Below are 16582 nucleotides of genomic sequence, written 5' to 3'. Positions count from 1 at the left end.
AAAAAAAGAGTCCTCCTTGGAATAGCAGCAGCATTTAAGGTTTTCATGTCACACTTGGTTATTCCTTTGGGATGTGGCTGTGTAGTCGTGGGAGAGATGTTCCCTGAAAGTTTGGTTGAAACAGGTTCTTTCAGCATTTCCATGGCAATGCCAGACAAGCCTGAAAAGCTAAGGAAGAGGGCCGTACTGCAGGTCTGGCTTTGGTAAGTGATGCAGAGCTGCACTCGGCTGCAGGCTGGTGCATCAAGCAGCATTCTTTTTTATTTTTTTGTAATTTCTCTCCCGAGGTTATTTTTTCCATTGTCAGAAATAGTGGAAGGCAGGGGGAGACACACAGAGAGAAACATCAAGGTGAGAGAGACACATCGACTGCTTGCCTCCCACATGTGCCCAACCTTGGCCAGGGATTGAGCCTGCAACCAAGGTACGTGCCCTTGTAGGAATTCGAACCCGAGATCCTTCCGTCTGCAGGCTGACACTCTATCCACTGAGCCAAACCAGCCAGGGCAAGGAGCATTCTTTTAATGTAGGGCCCATCATCATCTTAAAGACCTGACTAGGTTCTAAAATAATAGAGCCCAGGACTCTCCAGAAATGACCAATAACAAGTTTAACACAGTGAGCTCAGCACTTGTTTATATAGAAAACATTTCAAATGAAGTTCTTTCCAAGTGCCTAAGCCGCCTCTGAGCTTTGCAGGTGGGCCTCAGAAGTCCAGCTGGCGCCAGGGGAGTGCTCATTCACATTCACCTCTAAGGAGAGGCTGAAAGAAATGTCAGTGACAGGCCCGGGGGTCCCTATCCAAGGCTGTCTCACTGTGGCTCCAAGAATCCAGACATCTCTTTTCAAAAGGCTGTGCTGGCGTCCTGCCGCCATGGCTCAGTGGTTGAGCGTTGACCTATAAATGAGGAGGTCCTGGGTTTCCAGGTCAGGGCATATACCTGGGTTGCAGGCTAGGTCTCATCATTGATGTTCCTATCTCTACCTTCCTCTCTGAAATCCTATATAATAAAGAGGTAATATGCAAATTGACCCTTATGCCCTCGTGTCACAAGATGGCCACCCTCACGTCATCACAAGATGGCTACCACAAGATGGCCACTCCCATGTCGTCACAAGATGGTCGCCCCCACATTGTCACAAGATGGCCAGCAGGGGAGGGCAGTTGGGGGCAATTGGGCCGGCAGGGGAGCAGTTAGGTGTCAATCAGGCCAGCAGGGGAGTGTTTAGGGGGCGATCAGGCTGGCAGGCAGGTGAGCGGTTAGGAGCCAGCAGTCCTGGATTGTGAGAGGGATGTCCAACTGCCCTGTGGGATCAGGTCTAAACCGGCAGTCGGACATCCCCTGAGGGGTCCCAGATTGGAGAGGGTGTAGGCTGGGCTGAGGAATTACCCCCCCCACCCCACCCCAGTGCATGGATTTCGTGCACTGGGCCTCCAGACTATAATAAAAAAAGGTTGTGCTGGGAAATACAGAAACGGCTGGCTGATGTATTCTGGCATCTGAATTCTGGCCAGGCCCCCTGGAATGTGCATCTTAGAGAATTTCAAAATGGAAATGGGTCCCAGATTGGAGAGGGTGTAGGCTGGGCTGAGGGATTACCCCCACCTCCACCCCAGTGCATGAATTTCGTGCACCGGGCCTCCAGTCTATAATAATAAAAAAAGGTTGTGCTGGGAAATACAGAAACAGCTGGCTGATGTATTCTGGCATCTGAATTCTGGCCAGGCCCCCTGGAATGTGCATCTTAGAGAATTTCAAAATGGAAATGGAGCCTCTGCCTTCCCTTGGCAACCCAAGTCCTTTGTGTGACAGAAGAATGCTATAAAAAAAATAATAAAATACTATCTGATATTTCCCTCCACCCTTGGTATTGCTTTTCATCTTCTCAAAACCCACTCCTCCCAGTGCTGACACACTGAACCAGAAAATGAAAACTGAGGCAGCTGTTAATTGGCCTACACTTGTTTCTTAAGGCAGAGAGAAAAGTAGTCTATAATTGGCTTTTGATTTAAGAAAGCCAAGGCCTTTAAGGGGAAAGGCCAGAAGTCATATAAACAGACACCAAATCCAGGAGAACACTGATGAGTGATAAGGGCAAGGCTTCCCTGCCCCCAAGACCAGACAAAGGCTGTGCAGATGGAAGCCAGTGGCCAGGCCTGCGTCCTGCCCTTCTCTTTGTGGCCAGCTGGGTGGGGACCTCACTGGAAGCTGGATGTGGGGAGGTGGTTTTATGAACAGAGAGATTTGGGCCTGTCTTCCTGAGCCCCAACCCAGAGTAGAAGCAGTGGAGACACGGGGCTGAGTTGAGGAATAGGTTCCCTGTACCCATGTCACCCATGTCATCGAGGATATACAGGTGGTCGAGGGATCCTTAGATTGGAATGGGACTTGTGGGACGCAGCAGTAATCTGAGAGGACGAATGTCCAAACCAGATGGGTCTGTGGTCACCTTGGCAAAAGTCACTGTGGGCTGATGGCATTGAGGGCCACTATTTTGACCCCTTGTCACCAACTGGTATCAGAAAATCCCACCTCTCTTCTCTCTACTCCCCCGAGACCTTGACCTTCATGGAAAATGTGTATGTGTGGATTCCCTCCACCACAAGATGGGAGCTAAAAGCAGTTGTTAAGGAATGACCTATTTCTTTTCATACCTGAGTTTGTGGGATAGATTTGCTCTTGCTACATGTGCTTTTAAAGTTGGCTTTCTACGCTGACTTAGCAATGGAGCAGATAAGCACAGAAACAACTTCTGGCCATTCACTTGCAGGTTCTGTAAGTCACAGAGCTGAAGCTATAGGCTGGGCCTTAGAGTAATCTAAGAGCACTACCCTTTCTCCCACCCTCCCATTTTACAGAAAAGGCAACTGAGGCTCCTCCCACTGCTCACAGCACAGGGCAAAGCAAGCAAAAGGGGGTGGTAGTACTAGGCACCGTGTTTGAAATGAGGCAAGGATCTGAGTGGTGGTGGTGAATATACGTTGTCTGTCAGTCTGGAATCTATACACAGTCAAGCCACGGATCCCACTGTCCGGGGAGGACCGCCTTTGGCTTGCCCTCTGTGTGTAGGCCCAGCAGGCCAGCTTTGCTTCATTCCTGACCGCCCGTCAACTTGTGGAACAGGTCCTCGTCCAGTGTTTCATTCTGGCCCTTGGAGCGGGTGGACAAGAAAATGTAGCCACCGATGTATTCGTGCACCACCTTGCAATCTGCACTCAGGCAGGAGAACGCAATGGAGACGTTCTGGTCAAACTCGATCGCCACCTGGAAGAGGAAGCACAGGGAAGCTTAACCTCTGACACGGAAAGATGAGAAAGAAGCTGCTTTGCTGGAGATGGCCCCAGAGCTGAGGACAACTGAGATAGCTGACGGATGGATTTCTCCCCAAATCCTACAAAAAAACCCCACCACTTGCCCTTACAGAAAACATCTTTGCTCTCTGCGCCCTCTTGTGGTGTCAACTTTGGCAAAACACTATTTTTATTTTTTTAAAATATTTTTATTTATTTCAGAGAGGAAAGGAAAGGGAGAGAGAGATAGAAACATCAACGATGAGAGAGAATCACTGATGGGCTGCCGCTTGCATGCCCCCCCTACTGGGGATTAAGCCCACAACCTGAGCATGTGCCCTTAACCGGAATTGAACCCGGGACCCTCAGTCCGCAGGCCGATGCTCTATCCACTGAGCAAAACCAGCTAGGGCGCAAAACACTCTTAACTCCCAACACACACACATACTTTCTGTCTGTCTCTTGTTTAGATGTAGGACTTTTTAAGCACTCCCGGTGTCAAAGGGAAGGTATATTACAGACTTTTTAATGGAGAGTAAAAGGTCCACCTGAAATTTCCTCCAGCCCCTGGCCCTCACCCCCTCCCAGCTGAAAGTCATAAACTCTCAGCACTAGAAGAAACATGAAGGGTTTTCAACCGTGGAGGCCCATTGCAATCACCTGAGGCCCTTTAAAAATTATTGATGCCCAGCTACTGCCCTAGACATGCAGCTTTAATTGGTCTTGGGAGTGGCCTGGGCAGTGGTATTTGGCCTGGACAGTGGTATTTTAAAACTCCCAGGCAATCCTAATATGCAACACAATTTTAGAACCACTCCCTTGGAAGTCATCTAATCTCAGACCTTCATTCTAAAAAATGAGCGCCCACATGGTTAACAACTCTGCTGACAGGAATCCATAGTTCTTAAAAAAAAAAAGTGTGAGTTTCCGGGTAGCTCAGTTGGTTAGAGCATCATCCTGATACGACAAGGTTGTGGGTTCGACCTCCGGTCAGGGCACATACAAGAAGCAACCAGTGAATGCATAAATAACAAATTGATCTCTCTCTGTCTCCTTCTCTCCTTAATAAAAAAAAGTGTGAGTCTCTTACCATGCCTCTACATTGAATGTTTTCTGCTGGAAAAATGAGGAAAGGAGGGAAGAGAGATCCCATACCAGCAGGATGCTAAGGTGCTCTAACTTCACCTAGAATTTCCCATGATATAGCCTTGGCCAGAACTTAGTCCCCTAGGTGTGGACGATGGGGTGCTGAGAGCTGGAGAATTCCTAAACTTGCTTCTCTAGCGGTTTTCCCCTTTGGGGCCCCCCCCCGGAATGCTCTCCAGGTGGGCAATGGAGCCTCAGAGCCCTCCACCAGTTAGACATTTTGGCAGCCAGTCCGATTTTTGGATTTATTTTGGGTGACAGTTACATCTCATGTAGTTTCTGCTAAGTCTTATATAATCCCATGGTGAGTTGAAGGAAATGAATCAAACTGCTCAGCAATTTTAGAATCTGTACGGAGACTAAGCCAACTAGTGGGGTAATTCAAAGGCATTTTTGATCTGTTCTTGTTAGGAAACTGCCCAGAATTGCCTGTGGTTATTTTAGCAGACAATGGCCACATGCTTGTGGTTTCTGAGTTCTAAATATAAGAACAGCTTTTAAAATCAGAATAATCTGCAATTTTGAGGGCACACATTTATAGGCTCAACACCAAATATACCCGAAGCTTTCACTTTACCTGCCGGATTTCCCAATTTACATTCCACTGTTTCATGTTGGCGAATCTCCACGTTGTAATTGGAACCCCAGTGGCTGCATCGATTCTAATCAGCCTATTATATGAAACTCCCAGAATGTCATCTTTCTTGCTTCCTTTAAATCTGAAAAAGATAATTAAAAGAAGTAACTGCCTCTTGTAATATGCTGTTTATTCACATACGACTTCTTAAAGATAAATAATAGCAACATTTCTAAATCATCTATGAAAAACGGACAAGGAAGGGTTATCTTTCTATAGAAGGGCATTTTTATTGTGATCTAGAGAATATGACAATAGAGAGAATTAAGACTGTCCCAAAGGCATTCTTTAAGTGAAACTGACTTTAGAGCAGTGATTCTCAACCTTGGCTGCACATTAGAATCACCTGGGAATCTTTTTAAAATCCTGATTTCTGGGCTTCATCCTCCGGAAATTCTGTTTCTTTGTTATCAGTGGTTCTCAACTTTGGCTGCACATTAGAATCACCTGGGAGTCTTTTTAAAATCCTGATTTCTGGGCCTCATCCTCCGGAAATTCTGTTTCTTTGTTATGGGGTGGGTGGCCCCACCCCATAACAAAGAAACAGAATTTCCGGAGGATGAGGCCCAGAAATCAGGATTTTAAAAAGATTCCCAGGTGATTCTAATGTGCAGCCAAGGTTGAGAACCACTGCTTTAGAGGAAAGCAAAATAAAAGGGAGTCAAATTAATTAATTCAAAATTAGCACCAATTGTGTATGCCAGGCACCCTGCTAGGCACCGAGACGATAGCAGTGACCTAAATGGATGGAAAATCCCTGACTTCATGGAGCTTATAGTCTAGTGGGGGAAACTTGACCAGAAAGGAGGTCACAGATTTCATAAAATCAATGGGTGATTTCTCTCTCTGGTTTTGCAAATGTTGTTATTCTAAACGGACCAAATTTCCTTTCCCGCCTTTTATAGGATTCACGGGTATTGGCACCTTGGACAGAGGTACAGAAGATCTTTTTGAGCAGCCAAAAGTTTTGGGCCATTTGTGAAAGGGCAGTATTCTAAAAATAAAAAGAGTTCTACACCCAGAGTAAGTGAGAATGAACGGTTCCAAGAAAACCACTTAAAATGGAAAGGAAAGTGAGAGATGCAAGTGAACATTGTAATCACCTGACAAGGTAATAGGTGAGGCCAAATTCGGGTAGAGACTGCCATGCCTGAATGAACCGCAGCTTGGCTTCAACCAGGGACATCTGGGCCACGTTCTGGTGGGCCTCCATAATCCGGGCTGCCAGCTAAACAGAGACAAGAGACGTCAAACTCTCCTTAGCATGTACTGACTGCTCTATAACCATCCGATTAGTTCCAGGTCACTGTGAGGAAAATAAAAGGGAGATCCACCTGCAGCTTTTCAAATATGAGTCATTCTCATTCATATTCTCCCCCGTGTGCTCTCTCTCTCTCTCTCTCTCTCTCTCTCTCTCTCTCTCTCTCTCTCTCTCTCTCGTATATCCCCAGGGAGAAACTGAAACTAGATCAATCAACACAAGAGCTTCTAAGGCTCTATAACCATCCGATTAGTTCCAGGTCACTGTGAGAAAAATAAAAGGGAGAGCCACCTGCAGCTTTTCAAATACGAGTCATTCTCATTCATATTCTCTCTCTCTCTCTCTCTCTCTCTCTCTCTCGGAAATCCCCAGGGAGAAGCTGAAACTAGATCAACCAACACAAGAGCTTCTAAAGTTCATGCAGATGGAGAGTTCTGGGTTCCTCTTTCTGGGGTATTGGGGTGTCCATGGACAATGGGTCTACTTGATTCAGTTTATCTGTTTGACTTTTTAACCCATGCTTATGGAAGCATAATTAAAAAATTTAATTTGTAGGGACTAAATCAACCTGGGACCCTTCAGTCTGCAGGCCGACACTCTATGAGCCAAACCAGCTAGGCCTGAGCCAAACCTAGCCGCTGGGGGCTTATTTTTTAAAAAAAAATACATTTTATTGATTTTTTACAGAGAGGAAGGGAGAGGGATAGAGAGTTAGAAACATCGATGAGAGAGAAACATCGATCAGCTGCCTCCTGCACACCCCCTACTGGGGATGTGCATGCAACCAAGGTACATGCCCTTGACCGGAATTGAACCTGGGACCCTTCAGTCTGCAGGCCAACGCTCTATCCACTGAGCCAAACCGGTTAGGGCCTTATTTTTAATTAAACTATATCAGGGCATATTGCTATATTCAATTAGCGGTACAGTTACCTCTAACATAATTAACAATAATTTCTTAATATCATCTAACACCCAGTCTATAGTCAAATTTGCCCATCAACTGATTTTTCACGATGACAGCCTCAATCATTTTAATTCCTCATTTTATTTCAGAAAAGACAGAATTCACTGCAAACCATTACCCCAACAAGATTAGCAGTACCTGTTTAGACTTGTGTTTTTTTGCACACCGGGGTGACACAAAACATTCTGGGTTCATGTCCATGTTTTCAGGACCGGAAGCCACAGAAGATGTTGAGTTTCGGTTTTTCATCCTCAGAAAGGAAAGAATGTTGAGGACTTCTGGCTGGTAGGAGCTATCTGCCATGGTTTTGCCCTTCGACGCCAAGATACAGGCAGCCATCCACTGGGCATACTGATTCTCCTGCAGCAAACACAGGAGGGCTGAGAAGCAAGTTCAAGTCCTGGGAATAGCAGGACTTGGGCTTTCATCTTTATAATACAAAACTGTCACCTTCCAAGCATGGAAAGATTAAAGTGGCATATGTTCTGAGTGGCCATTATTCACCTAACTTAACACCCAACAATGGCCTTTGATTCTTGTGTTGAATGTCTAGTTAAGGGGCTAGAGCAGGGGTGGGCAAACTTTTTGACTCAAGGGCCACAATGGGTTCTTAAACTGGACCGGAGGGCTGGAACAAAAGCATGGATGGAGTGTTTGTGTGAACTAATATAAATTCAAAGTAAACATCATTACATAAAAGGGTACGGTCTTTTTTTTTTTTAGTTTTATTCATTTCAAATGGGCCGGATCCGGCCCGCGGGCCGTAGTTTGCCCACGGCTGGGCTAGAGAATAGCGATGTCAGTCTTGCTAAATTCCACGAATTTAAAGATGAACCAAGGATGTGTGCTATGGAGCACAGACAGCTGAAACCCTCCAGTACCAGACAGCCTTCCTTGATATAGATTTCCATTTTCAGATCACATCTGATCTCTCTGACAGAACAAGAAAAAAATCATGAACTGATTTCCTATATTATTTCTACCCTGGCCTATCGTTAGTAAAGACTAGTCCACAGTAGGAATCAGGTCCATTGATGAGCTCTGAACCAGAGAGGGTGCCTCCTATCTGTCTGCATTTTTCTAACCTTAGGGAGTAAAGAGGAGTGGTCCCAGAAGCCGAGGGGATGCAGCTGAAGAGTGAAATTCTTCAGAGCAACAGTAGGTGTGGTCCATTGACTTACTGGCCTCAATCTCCACACCCGTTGCCATGTAATTTTACAGTCCCTCCCACTACAGCCAGAGTGTAATTACCCCCACTTGATGTTGGGCCCAGCAATGAGGCTTGCTTTGGCCAATGGAATAAGGGTGGAAATGACCAATTGCAAGCCTACATGTTAGGAGGTCTCATCTGTTTCCAGTTGCTTTCTTGCATTCCTGCCATCATTGTGAGAAGAGCCTCCCCAGGCGGCTCAGGACTTAGAATAAATCAATGAGCTCAAACTGCAGTGGAGAGCCAAGCTTAGCCAGATCTGCCCTGCTGACACCAGCTTGCTTCATCCACCCCCGGCCTACTGCAGATGTTTCAGAAACAAGTGTTTATTGGGATATGTCATTGTGATTTTTGTGGTTGTTTGTTACAAAACAATAGCTGACTGATACAATAGTGTTCTCATTTGAGAAAATACCTCAGATGGTTTGTCCTTAGGTTTAATTAAGGTGAAATGACTGAACGTATGTATGGTTTTACTTACATGGTCACATCTCAGATACACTTCATTCATACCATCAGCAACAGGGATTAGTAACTTGATTCCAAATTTTCTTCCTGCTACATTCACATCTGGCACAACTTCACAGCCTGAATAACAAAAGGCAGGGTCACAACTGAGTTGTGGAGAATGTACTAAATAAATATCAGGTGTGCATCTAAAAGAAAGACTTTGAAATAAGCCCCTTAAATTTTGTTCTCTTCTGAAAAATGGAGGAGCAAGCTGATAACATTAATTAAAGGCTAAGTAGATAAGACTTACAAACAAGTAACATGGATAGAGAAAAATATTTTCTTTTAAAAAAATATATCATCAATTGAATTCGGTTTTAAGACTGATTTGGCTATCCTAACCTATAAGAACCATTATGAATGTGAACTAACTCATAGGAACAATTATGAATATGAACTTCAAAATAAATCAAAACCCAGGAAATTCTCTGATTGCCACAACGATAAGGGAATTGAGTGTAGGGTTAATAAAATATTTCAACTAATAGAGTTACCAGGACACTCACAGTCATGTTCAGAAATTAGAATAGGCATTAAAACAACATTGAATTAAACATAACTGTTCGTTGAATTAAACATAACTGTTCTGAAATTCAGAAAGCTTATCAGGAGCCTACAATGTATTATACTTAAGACACCAATTACCACCACTACATAGATTTGAACACACTGGGAAAGAAGAAACTGCAGACTATAAATAACCATGTTTACTAAACCACATTCCAGGTCCATGTGCCAGGGGGGGCCGGAGCTGTGGGCAGGGGCCTTTTGAACACAGGGGCACACTAGAAGTCAACCTCGCTTCCCTGGGTAGAAGTCTTGGCTTTCATTGGCTTGCTGGGTCATGACAAGCCACAGCGATGTAGAGCCCACTTACCTCTAAGATTTAACTTTTCTACTGGTTCTCCTTCTTCAAGTTCCTTATTTTTAAAGTAGGTTATAGATGTGTCTTTAAAGACGAACCAATATTGTTTGAAAGCTTTTAATATTAGCTTCTTGGGCCTGCAAATGAAAGTATGGGAAATGTTGAAACAACATCCAAAAATGTAGGAAACATTGCACATTTCAAGCACATCAAGACGCTCTTTCAAACAACATATGCTTTATTTTTAAAAACAATTTGCAAATTGCCAAGTCATTTCTAAAAATGAGAAATGGGGGTTGCTCTGAGATGTAGAGGTTAATAATAAGTGCTAAATAAATAATAATAATAATAATTGTGAAAAAGATCCATGAATCTGTGACATATAAAATTTCCATACACTTCTTAGATCTGAAGAAACTGTCATTGTGAACTGCATAACCTTCAAGTTGTCAAATATAAATATCAGATATCAAAGTAGGTAACCTCTTCTGTAGTTTCCTCTTGACCCTTAAGAGAAATCACCAGAGAATTCCCAGTGAGCCATGGCAAGCACTAAAACCTACAGCTAATCTATATAGACTCTATTTTGGGGGAAGATTTCTAACAGTAATATCTTTGGGGGCCAGAAAACGTTGCTCACTTAGCATATTAGACTTTTATTATATAGCATTTATGAAGATGTATTTGTGGATTCAAATTATTACTGCTTTTCTATAGCTCTATCACAATATGCATGGTTGCAACTATTAATGACCCTTTAGTTTGAGACCACATCCTAAGATCACATTTTAAAAAGAAAACCTGTAGAGCAAGCATGTCAAACTTGAGGCCCATGGGCCACATGTGGCCCACAACAAACATTTTTGTGGCCCAGTCAATATAACGGTATGTAAGAAACATTTTAATAAAATTTTTGTAACTTAATTTTTAAAATATCCTGTTACACATAATTATTAATAACGAACTATAACATTCGCGAATGACTGATTATTATAATCGTATTGCATTCATTTCCCTTACGTGCCTTAAAACATGCAGGCACACCATTTCTTTCCACTAATACTAGCAGCGAATATTTTAGCAGCCGATTGCCACATCATTAATGTTGGACTGACTTGTTTGGTGTGAACAACAGGAAATATGTCGCTTTTGGAAAACAAGAAAAATAGGTTTATTTGCGTTACGCTTATTAATTTGTGCAATTATCCAGTGTCTGGTAAGTTAATGTTCAATAAAAAATATTAATTTTTACTAGAATGTTCTATTATTTTATGTTAACGATTACTCATTTATTTCAGCCCTTTGTATTCAGCATATCTCTATCGAAATAAACTTACATTTCTATGGAAATTGAAGGGTTTTTCTTTTGTGTGTGTGTGGCCCACATAAACTGTTTATTTGGCCCGTGTTTGCCTTTGAGTTTGACATGCTTGATTTAGAGCCTCATGTTGGGAAAGGGTATTCAACTTAACTGAAATACAGAATTTACCTGCCTTTAGGGCTGATAAAGCAGCAGGGAGAAGAGGCTACAGGAGTTGTGTTAGTGGATAGGGTAAACGAGTTGTGCTGGTGGTAAAGGACTCTAAACATGGCCCAACAGTAGAATGAGTTATTTGCATTTGCACAGGTTTGCATTGTACTGATGGCCTGCAGGGTACACAGTACAAATTGGGATCAGATGCTAATAAGCAAATCACATCCTGAGATTTGTAATATAATTAAGAGGAAATGGTAGTAAACTAGTCAGGCCATGAAGGCAGAAAGAAAACAGCAGGAAAATCACCTCTGTGTAAAATTATGACTTAAATATGCCTCCTCCATGTCTTAGTTGTCACTAGGCTACGTTTTTAAAAAGGAACAAATAAAGGATTTGCTGTGGTCTTTGACAACTGCATCACAATAAGATTGACCGTGTTGGAATTATAAAACAATGCCAAATTACATGATTACTGGCACAAAATACCACAAGTTGTATCATGAGCAGCATGATTCAATTTTCCTTTGGTTTAGTTTAGTTTATTTTGTTTCTGGAACTGGAATTTTAAAATTTCTCTGAACAAAGAAAACACTATTTCAAACATGTTTTTGCCTGTGGTTATGTCTCCAGTTCCAGGCAAAAGTGCCTCAGTAACACATTTTTTCCAGCAATTGACCAGAATAAGCTTAAGGAAATTTGCAATAGACAACCAAAATGACAAGCCAATAGAGTACATTAATTCAATTGTCACAAACAAGGTAAGGGTTCCCTCTGGCATTCTGTGAGAGCAGCACATTTTTGGTTAATGAATTCGGAGCAACAAACATTGGCTCTATAGGCATATTCTTATTTATTAGAGAAAGATTTCTAAGAAATAAGCACATAAACATTTTGGAAGCCTGACTATGCAAAATTCCCAAAGCTCTATTGTCCACAAATTATGTTTAATTATTGTAAGAGCTTAAAAACTGCATCTTCCTAATCTATCACTTCCTACCAATTTTAATAGGAAGCTATGGGATGTGCAAAATGGAAACTATATTGGAGTAGTCAGGGGAGATGCAAGTATATAACGAATTTTACAAACATCATGCCTAATCCAATATTTATTTGTTGAAATTTTTAGCAAAGATGTACTCTGCTTTTTAAGTCTAATTTTTCTTTATTGCTTTTCTTTCTGGATAATCTCTCCTTTGTTGAGAGTCTTGTTTCTTTATCCATTCAGCCACTCTATGTATTTTGATTGGAGAAATCGATCCATTTACATTTAAAGGAATTATTGATAGGTGAAAGGATGTACTATTGTCCTCTTGTTAATTGTTTTTAGTTTTGTAGATCCTTTGTACCTTTGTTCTTCTCTTGCTGTCTTCATGATTTATGGATTTTCTTAATAGCCTTTGGTTATTTTCTCTTTACCTTTTGTGTATATTCTATAGTTTTGCTGTTTTATTTTGTTTGTGGTTATCATGAAGCTTACATGAAGCCTCTTATAGTTAAAACGGTCTATTTAAGCAGATAACAACTTAACTTTGATTGCATATAAAAGCTCTACACTTTTACTTCTCCCCATACGTTTTATGTTTTTGATGTCACAAACTACATATTTTAATATTGTGTATTCATTCACAAATTATTGTACCTATCATTATATGTAATATTTTTGTTTTTAACATTTATACTAGAATTATAAGTGTTTAATAAACAACCATTAGAATATCAGAGTATTTTGAATTTGAATATATGCTTACCTTTACCAGTGAGTTTTGTACTTTCATATGTTTGCATGTTACTAATTAGTGTTCTTTTATTCCAACTTGAAAAACTCCTTTCAGTATTTCCTATAAGGCAGGAAAGTGCTTATCTTGCCTTCATTTCTGAAGAACAGCTTTGCTGGGTAAATTATTCTTGGTTGGCAGTCTTTTTCTTTCAGCACATTGAATATATCATCACACTCTTACCTGTCTTTCACGATTTCTGCTGAGAAATATGCTTCTATCTTATGGGGTTTCCTTGGATATGATGAGCATCTTTTCTCTTGCTGATTTCATTCTCTTTGATTTTTGACAGTCTGATTATAATTTGTCTCAGTGAAGTCTTCTTTGGATTGATTCTGATGGGAATCTTTGAGTTATGTACATGCATATACATATCTCTTCTCAGTTAATCAGAAATAGGTAGATAACTAAGGTCATCTCCCTATAAGCCTGAGATCCAAGTTCTAGTGGCAATTGATTTTCAAACTGTGAAAGAACCGGGAAATGGTGTCAGAGTCAAGCCTCCCAGATGGATGGTCACAGAAACTCCAGTCTGACATCTGTGTTTGTTCTGGCTGACCCTGGCCATGTTTACACACCATGTACTATGAGCCAGGCCCCATGCTCAGTGCTTCATATGTGTTAATCTTCTCAACAAACTCAGGAGGAGGTATATCCTTATTTTATAGATCAGGAAACGGAGGCTCAGAGACAAAAGGACAGCTCCCAACGTCACCCAGGTAGCATGTGCTGTGGAGCTAGTATGGGCCCATTGTCTGTCTGATGCCAAAGATCACGCTCTTATCTTTGAACCATGAATCTGCTTGCAGTGGTTCTCAACCTTCCTAATGCCGCGACCCTTTAATACAGTTCCTCATGTTGTGGTGACCCCCAACCATAAAATTATTTTTGTTGCTACTTCATAACTGTAATTTTGCTACTGTTATGAATTGTAAATATCTGATATGCAGGATGTATTTTCAGGGGTCGCGACCCACAGGTTGAGAACCGCTGGCTTAATGGATCTTCAATTTAAACTCCCGGACTCTTTACCTATAAGGCTTTGTTATGAGTAATCCCTTTTCCCTTTAAGGATGACTTACCTAAATAATTTGAGATTATCTGCAAGTTTAGGGATGTCAGTGATGTCCTCCTAAGGAAAAACGTAATATTTCATAAGCAGTGATTAGACACGTGGTGCTGATCCTTTATACCTGTACTGCCCAACGCTGTAGCCACTCACCACGTGTAGCCATTTGAATTTGAATTAATTACAATGATATAAAATGACAAACTCAGTTCCTCAGTCACACTAGCCACACATCCAGTAGTTGCCTTAGGGTGGGGGGATGGGGTGGGGCAGGGTTGGGAGTGGGATGGGGCACATGCAGGGGCCTTTGTGGTGGCGGCTGGCCAAGTTCTGGTTATTGGTTTGGTGGTGACTTGGGAGAGAATTTAATACTCATTTGGTAGGCTGTACATTTCTGGTTTTCATTTTTCTGTATATGTCACATATCACACAAATGAGAAAAAGAGATTAAAAATCTGACCAAGCATGCCCTGTGCCTACCATTCAAGTGAAACATATGAGTTAGAAACAACTACTTTTACGTACAAACAAAAGTATTTTACAACGTGGGCATCAGAGTGAGTAACCCTAGGTACACCTGGTTTACTGATTAAACTCTCCAAAGGTACCTGGTTCAAAGTTCATTCTACAGCGTAGGTTGGTGCTTGTTTTCAAACTGAAAAGCCTATTGTTTGACATCACAAAGCCTTGACAGAAAATATCTTGAGGGCGGGAGGAGGGAAACTTTCATCTATTCTAAGAAGGAACACTTTCCTGTTGTATGTATTTAGTGGTGGAAGTAGACAAAAAAGAACTCCAGTTTCATGGGGCGGGTGTCTCCTATACACGTGAGGAGGCTCTGACTCCCTGCAGAACCTTGGCTTTGAGTTTGTTTCAGGTATTTAGTTTGGCATGAACCAACTCCCTATGTTAAGGAATTTAATCATAAGTGAACACATATTAAATACGTAAGAATACAGTGACTCATTTTTATCAATTACCTTTAAAAAATCTAATTACTATGGATCCACCTCTCTGAATCAATGTGGTTAAGCCACTTCCGTGATTAAAGAAGTTAAACAAAAGTGTGGCACCCAACAAATGCATCAAGCAGCGGGGGCATTCCCATGATAAAGCTGACACTCAGCCACATGTCATGGGTAAGGAGCAAAACACGATCAACCTGTATCACTTCTTTACATTTTACTAAAGTCAAAAGCGTTCAGGAAATGTTTATAACGTTCCAGAAAAAGGCCCTCACTTCTGTCAGCCTTGCCAGTGGAAAGGTAATCAGGGGTGGGGACCATCTGGCCCATGAAATCACTTGGTCTGGTGCTGCCAAGGCCTCAGTTAATGAAATGTTTGACCAAATATAGCAGGCTAATTTTTAAGTTAATAATTTTGTATGGCCTGTGAATAATGTTATAAATATCCAAATGGCCCTTGGCAAAAAATAAGGTTCCCCACCCCTAAGGTAAATAGGTAACAAGGCTTTGTTACCTGTAAGGCATTTTCTCTATTTCCACAGCTGTCCCATACAATAGACTGAGGGTTCTTTCTAGACCTAAGGAACCTATTTCATGTTCCATGTGGTGAAATGGAGTCCCCAGCAGTCTTTCTCTCATACCAGGCCAACTCGTCCCAAAGAAGACACGGGAAATGATAGTATTGTCATTAGTGTAATGAGAATACTGCATAGTCCCTTACAGAGCTGACCGGGGAAAGCTGGTCAGTTGTGGCTAGGTTTAAGCTTGTCAGATGACCAGCATGTTTTCTTTTCTCAAATTCAGACAAAATATTCTCTTATTTCTGATAAAACACACACACTGTCACCTACGTTGGTCAGTCAGAACAAAGCCACAGTTCGGAGTTAGCAGAAAAGTCCATACCAAAGTGTTGTCCGCTTTTCCACCTTCTAGGGTCACTTCCAAGTTAGAAAGTGCTGCTTCCACTTCATCGACCTCAGACTCACTTGTAAAGTCCTGTATTTCAGCGGACGACGACAATTTGCTAATGTGATACTGCAGAGAAACAGGTTTTAGAAATGGTATAAGCACAATAGATCCGTTAGCCAGTTCTTCCTTTTATTGGAGACAACTCCCCTGTAATACCAAACATCTCCACGGAGATCTCCCTCCTGTGCAGAGAAAACGACATTTTAACCTGAATCATGCTGAGATCTTGGGTTGGCCATGTTCGGATTCGGCTCTTCTACATCACTGGCTGAGTTTGTATTGGGGAAGAGATCAGAATCGCAAGACTGATGCTTTACATCAGTTATACACGTGTGTGTACAAGGAGCATTTAAAATTCTAATTCACAAAACTTTCCACGTCGGCAAAAGTCAAGATGGAAGGGAGCGGAGCGCGAGGGGGGAGCCCGCCGGGAATGCCT

General features: G+C 42.0%; 1 protein-coding gene across 2 annotated transcripts in view; it reads right to left on the bottom strand.

Annotated features, from left to right (window-relative positions):
- Positions 1-2960: 2960 nt before the first annotated feature.
- Positions 2961-16582, bottom strand: part of FERMT1 (fermitin family member 1) — a 32493-nt gene continuing 18871 nt past the window's right edge. For both annotated transcript variants that reach the window (XM_014546474.1, XM_014546475.1), the window contains 8 exons: positions 16078-16209; positions 14223-14272; positions 9901-10025; positions 8995-9101; positions 7442-7663; positions 6179-6303; positions 5016-5157; positions 2961-3266 (listed from right to left, as the gene is read on the bottom strand). In XM_014546474.1, coding sequence (XP_014401960.1) covers positions 3093-3266; positions 5016-5157; positions 6179-6303; positions 7442-7663; positions 8995-9101; positions 9901-10025; positions 14223-14272; positions 16078-16209 — 1077 coding nt within the window. In that variant the 3' untranslated portion in view covers positions 2961-3092. The remainder of the gene's footprint in view (positions 3267-5015; positions 5158-6178; positions 6304-7441; positions 7664-8994; positions 9102-9900; positions 10026-14222; positions 14273-16077; positions 16210-16582) is intronic.

Source organism: Myotis brandtii, unplaced genomic scaffold (genome assembly GCF_000412655.1).
Source record: "Myotis brandtii unplaced genomic scaffold, ASM41265v1 scaffold45, whole genome shotgun sequence".
Lineage (NCBI taxonomy): Eukaryota > Metazoa > Chordata > Mammalia > Chiroptera > Vespertilionidae > Myotis > Myotis brandtii.
Note: the sequence above shows the minus strand (reverse complement) of the source record. Positions and strands in the feature narration are given on the sequence as shown.